At 48.3% G+C, this 6,040-nt stretch overlaps 1 protein-coding gene across 1 annotated transcript; it reads right to left on the bottom strand.

Annotated features, from left to right (window-relative positions):
• Positions 1-402: 402 nt before the first annotated feature.
• Positions 403-1,710, bottom strand: LOC138822971 (tripartite motif-containing protein 75-like). The gene has a single exon (XM_070015919.1). It carries the CDS (start codon positions 1,708-1,710, stop codon positions 403-405), a length of 1,308 nt encoding a protein of 435 aa, XP_069872020.1.
• Positions 1,711-6,040: the final 4,330 nt, after the last annotated feature.

Genomic DNA, 6,040 nt, shown 5'->3' with positions numbered 1-6,040 from the left:
TCCTTCCCTCCCTCCCACAATAGGCCCAATGTGATACCACTCAACAAGGGGCAAGAAGCCCCCAGAGGGGCTATTCTGGAGATTACAGGGTGGTTAAACTCAGCACCAACAGATGCCCCCATGGTTTGGACCTACCTTCTCCAACCACTACCAGTGCTTGTAGAATCAGCACCCCTCCTTTGTCATCATCTCACCCAACTGTGGGGCAGTACAGGAGCAGACAAGGGGTACCAAACATTCCAAGTGCTCTCCATAGAACACCACACATACACACACACACACACACACACACACACACACACACACACACACACACACACACACACACACACACACACACACACACACACACACACACACACACACACACACACACGGTTACCAGTCCAGTCCATCATTCCTCTAGTCAAAACTGATAGAAAGAAAGGATGCAGAAATACATCTCATACAGATAAATGGCACAAGTGCACCTGTAAACTTATAAGGGATAATATTAAGGCAGGATCGACTCTTCAAATCATAAAAGGAAAGCTCTCCAAGCTCATAATCGACAAAGGCACCAACCCTCGTCAACTTGTGATGGATGGGCAGGGAAATATTCTGGCCTTCACAAACCCACATGGGTACCATCAAGTCTTTGGAGGCAGATTCCTCATACACCCCCATGGACCACTGCCCTGAGCCTTTCACCTCTACTTGCCAAAAAAACCTTCCATTTTGAAGTCTCTCCTGGGTGTGGATCATTGCTTCAAAAGAAGGATCTGATTGCCCCACTAATGTCACAGTCTTTTTATCTTTGGAGACTTTCAGAACAGGGTGTAAAAACTGAGGATTGAATGTCAAATCCACCCTAAATGTGCTCATCATTTTCTCCAGGCCAAAATAATGAGGAGGGAAAGGGTTATTCTCCATTAACTCATAGGAAAACACTCTGGGGGGGTGGATGTCTGTGTACCTCTCCTGAAGGCTCCTAACCCCTCTCAGCAAATCTACATCTGCTTGGAGAGTCTTCTCTTTCATTTCACTCAGTAGACTCTTCAGCATAGTGAGGTGCTCGAAGAGCTCACTTGTGTTGGCCAGCAGCTGGGTTTCGATCGTTTTCTCGTCATAATAGAGACAGCTGATGTTCACCGAGCACTGGCTGCTCATAAAGTGTTGAACTTGTCTAAACTCCGATTGCAATTCCTCCTTCCACTTTTGTATCTTAGGAATCAGCTGAATGGACTTGGAAATTTGCCGTTGGTACTCTGTCTTGGCGTCTCTCGCCTGCCGTTGCAGGTGCTTCTTGTAGTCGTTCAGCTTCTCCTTCTGAGCTGCTGCGGCCTCACTGATGGGCATGAGGTGGTGGTGGTGGTGATCAGAAGAGAGCCTGCACTGGGCGCACAACAGCTGCAGGTCATCATCACAGAACAAGCCCAGGACCTCACCGTGCTGCTCACACAGCTTCCTCTTGCTCTGAGAACCTGCCAGCTGCATGACAATGTCAACCAGGTGGCTTAGCTGCGTGTTGCTATGGAGGACATTGTTGGGACAATAGTGGAGGCAGGTGGGACAGGGGAAGGTGTCTTGGAGACCTTCCCAACACTGGAGGATGCAGGAGTGACAGAAGTTGTGTCCGCATTCAGTGGTCACCGGGTCACTCAGGTAAGCCAGGCAGATGGGGCAGGTGGCCTGTGCTTGGAGCTCAGCCAGGGAGGCTGCACAGGCCATGGTGTAGGGAGGAGCTGGTGGAGACTCAGTGGGTCTGCTCCTCTAGGAGCTCAAGTGAGGCTGTGACCCTGCACACAGCGGTGGCTGCCTCCTTCCTTCAGCTCTGCAAGCAGCTGCTGGGGAGGGATGGTCTCCAGACATGATCTTGAGGTCAACTCATGTTTGGCTATGACATCTTTCCTAGGAAGCAGAAAATGTGAAGAATCAATGCAAATGAACAAGCATGTAAGCAGTTCCACTGTGGTTACGATTCTGATCAGATTTCTGCAACAGAAAAAAAAAAAAAAACTAATGTAGAGCAAAGCAATGAGGAGCATATATATCAATCAAAAATGCATATCTTGAATGGGCTGGGAATGTGGCTCAAGTGGTAGAGTACTTGCCTGGCAAACATGAAGTCCTGAGTTCAATTCCTCAGTACTACATAAACAAAAAGAGCCAGAAGTGGTACTGTGGCCCAACTGTAGAGTGCAAGGATTGAGCAAAATTAGCTCAGGGACAGTGCCCAGGACCTAGGTTCAAGTGCCAGGACTGGCCAAAAAAAAAGCAGATCTTGGACCCTCACTTGTGTGGCTCAATATGTAACCAGCCTAGACAGGAGAAAGTCTGTGACAAAACAAAAGCCAAAACTGGAGCTCTGGCCTTAAAGAAGCCTAGACACTGGGCCCAGAACCCACACAAAATTATACACTGCATACACACATTATTTTTTTTATTTTTATTATTATTATTATTTGCCAGTCCTGCGGCTTGAACTTAGGGCCTGGGTCAGTCCCTGAGCTTCTTTTGGTCAAGACTAGCACTCTACCACTTGAGCCACAGTGCCAATTACAGTTCTGTGTAGGTGGTACTGAGGAATCCAATCCTGTGTTTCATACATGCTAGGCAAGCACTCTACCATTAAACCACATTCACAGTCCCTACACTCTTTTCCCTGGTTGATACTCGTATCTGAAAATAATAATAACCACAGGGGCTGGGAAGGTGGCTCAGTGGTTGAGTGTTGGCTTTGCATGCAAGGGGCCCCTGGGTTTGATTCCTCAGCACCACATAAGCAGAAAATGTAGAAAGTGGCACTGGGCTCAAATGGTACAGTGCTAGCCTTTAGCTGAAGAGTTGAGGGACAGTGCTCAGGCCCAGAGTTCAGGCCTCATGACCTACAAAAGAAAAAAGAAAAACAAAAAAGCTAAGCACTGGTGGCTCAGGCCTATAATCCTAGCTACTCAGGAGACAGAGATCTGAGGATTGCAGATCCAGGGCAGTCTCTGAGACTCTTTTCTCCAATAAACCACCAGAAAACTGGAAGTGTCTCTATGACATAAGTGGTAGAGCTCTTGCCTTAAGCTGAAGAGCTGAGGGACAGTACCCAGCACAGAGTTCAAGCCCCATGACCAACCAAAAAGTCAATAAATAATAACAATAAGGTAACATTTCCAGCGAACTTGAGCAGGAAAGTCCTTAAGATTTTTATGTCCAATTAACCTCCAAAAAGCTGGAAATAATACAGTGCTTTGCCTTAGGCATAAAAAGTCAGGCATAGCCCCCAGCAAATATTAAGTTGCTAGATAAGTCAATTACTCTCATCTGCTCTGACCCAATCACTATGTATTGAAATATGCATAATTCCATGAGAGGTAAAAATAGTAATTTGGGGGTGGGGTTGTTTCTTTCTGCCAATCCTGGGGCTTCAACTCAGGGCCTGGGCACTGTCCTTGAGCTTCTTATGCTCAAGGCTAGCACTCTACCACTTGAGCCAGAGACACTTTCAGTTTTATGGTGGTTTATTGGAGATAAGAGTCCCATAGACTTTCCTAGCCACAGGGCCACTTCCAGCTTTTTCTGTTTATGTGGTGCTGAGGAGTCAAACCCAGGGCTTCATGCAGGCTAGGCAAGCACTCTACTACTAAGCCACATTCCCAGCCCCCAAATAGTCATTTTTATAAGTAATCAAAGTTGAGTTCAGGTAACATCATCTGCAGTGGTTCCCCTGGGTTAAGAACAGTGCTGGCCACGCCCACCTAGTGCCCCCTTCCTGCTTACCTGGAGTGGGAGCTCACTCAGAGGCTCTAGCAGGACAGACTCCCAGAATGGACCTCAACTGCAGCCTTGCACAGACTGGCAGCTGACTGGTGGCCCTAGCTTATATATACCTGGATGAGAGGGTGGGGTGGGTATGGAGGCCACGCCCACACCAGGGTGGTGTCTCCTCCCTGGGGCAGGGTGGGCCACAGGGAGAGAAGGACTGGTCAGGGAGGAATGTCCAGTGCTGTGATTTGACCAGGTGGATCACATGCATGGTGGATTAGCATCTTGTTTATACTTTGGTAAGTCTTGAATAATACTTTTTTTTGGTGGGTCATATGTCTTGACCTCTGAGCCTGGACTCAGTCCCTCAGCTCTTCAACTCAGGACTAGTGCTCTAGCACTTAGTCACAGCGCCACTTCCAGCTTTCTCTGCTTTTGTGGTGCTGAGGAATTGAACCCAGGGCCTCATGCATGCAAGGCAAGTGCTCTACCTCTGAGCCACCTTCCCAGTTCCTTGATTAATCCTTTGACTTTAATTCCATCTTTGCTGAGTCTGCTAAGATTTGACTTGACCCTAACCTCACCGGGGCTGAGTATCTCTGCTTCCCACCAGCTTTGTGCCCTTTGCAGAGTGTGGTTTTCAACACTGTCCCCAGGGCACCAAGTGGCAGGCATCCAGGGGAAGCCAGTTCCTCAGAGCAGGTGCCTGAATGTACAGCCTGACCACCCACTACTGACTGTCCTACTTCCCTGCCCCAGGGAGCCTCAGAGGTTGCCCCTCATTCCCCTCAGCCAGCCTTTTTTCTTGTCGCTGCTGTTCTTGGAGCTCAAACTCAGGGCCTGTGTGCTGTCCTTGACCTTCTTTTGCTCAAAGGCTAGTGCTCTACCACTTGAGCCAGTGCCACTGCTGGCTCTGTTGGTAGTTTCTTTTTGGGGGGCTGGTGGGGGGTCTGGTCGTGGAGCCTGAACTCTGAGTCTGGGCGCTGTCCCTCAGCTCTTCAGCTCAAGGCTAGTGCTCTACCACTAGAGCCACAGCGCCACTTCCCGCTTTTTTGCTTATGTGGTGTTGAGGAATAGAACCCAGGGCCTCATGCATACAAGGCAAGCTGGGAAGGGATGTGAGGGTAAACAAAGGAGGAGGCTGCAATGCTTGGTAAGAAATGTACGCATTATCCTGCCCATGTAATTGTAACCCCTCTATACAGTATGTTCACAAATAAAATAAAAGAAAAGAAAAAGAAAAAAAAAAAAGAAGACTACAGACAGGGCCCAGAAACCACACAAAATTATATACTACATACACACATTATTTTTTTTTTGCCAGTTCTGGGGCTTGAACTTAGGGCCTGGATCTTTCCCTGTGGTTCTTTTGCTCAAGACTAGCACTCTACCACTTGAACCACAGTGCCAATTCCAGTTCTTTCTGTTTAGGTGGTACTGAGGAATCCAATCCTGTATTTCATACATGCTAGGCAAGCACTCTACCATTAAACCACATTCACAGTCCCTACACTCTTTTTCCTGGCTGACACTCGTATCTGAAAATAATAATAACCACAGGGGCTGGGAAGGTGGCTCAGTGGTTGAGTGTTTTCCTTGCATGTATGGGTCCCCTCGGTTTGATTCCTCAGCACCACATAAGCAGAAAATGTGGAAAGTGGCACTGTGGCTCAAATGGTACAGTGCTAGCCTTTAATTGAAGAGTTGAAGGACAGTGCTCAGGCCTAGAGCTCAGGCCTCATGACCTACAAAAGAAAAAAGAAAAACAAAAAGCTAGGCACTGGTGGCTCAGGCCTATAATCCTAGTTACTCAGGAGACAGAGATCTGAGGATTCCAGATCTAGGTAAGTCTCTGACACTCTTTTTTTTTTTTTTTTGGAGGGAGGGGTCCGGTCATGGGGCCTGAACTCTGGGCCTGGGCGCGGTCCCTTAGCTCTTCAGCTCAAGGCTAGCACTCTACTAGAGCCATAGCGCCACTTCCAGCTTTTTCTGCTTATGTGGTGCTGAGGAATCAAACCCAGGGCCTCATGCATGCAAGGCAAGCGCTCTACAGCTGAGCCACCTTCCCAGCCCACGCACTCCCCTTTTTTTGTCAGGCTTGGGGAGTGAACTCTGAGTCTGGGCACTGTCCCTGAACTCTTCAGCTCAAGGCCAGGGCTCTACCACTTCAACCACAGCACCACTTCAGGTTTTCTGGTAGTTAATTGGAGATAAGAGTCTCACAGACTTTTCTGACCAGGCTAGCTTTGAACTGCAATCCTCAGATCTCAGCCTCCAAGTAGCTAGGATTACAGGTGTGAGCCAC

The sequence above is a fragment of the Dipodomys merriami genome, unplaced genomic scaffold (genome assembly GCF_024711535.1).
Source record: "Dipodomys merriami isolate MVZ:Mamm:240054 unplaced genomic scaffold, mDipMer1.0.p SCAF_12, whole genome shotgun sequence".
Classification (NCBI taxonomy): Eukaryota; Metazoa; Chordata; class Mammalia; order Rodentia; family Heteromyidae; genus Dipodomys; species Dipodomys merriami.
The sequence above is the reverse complement of the archived record's forward strand: the minus strand, read 5'-3'. Positions and strand labels throughout refer to the sequence as shown.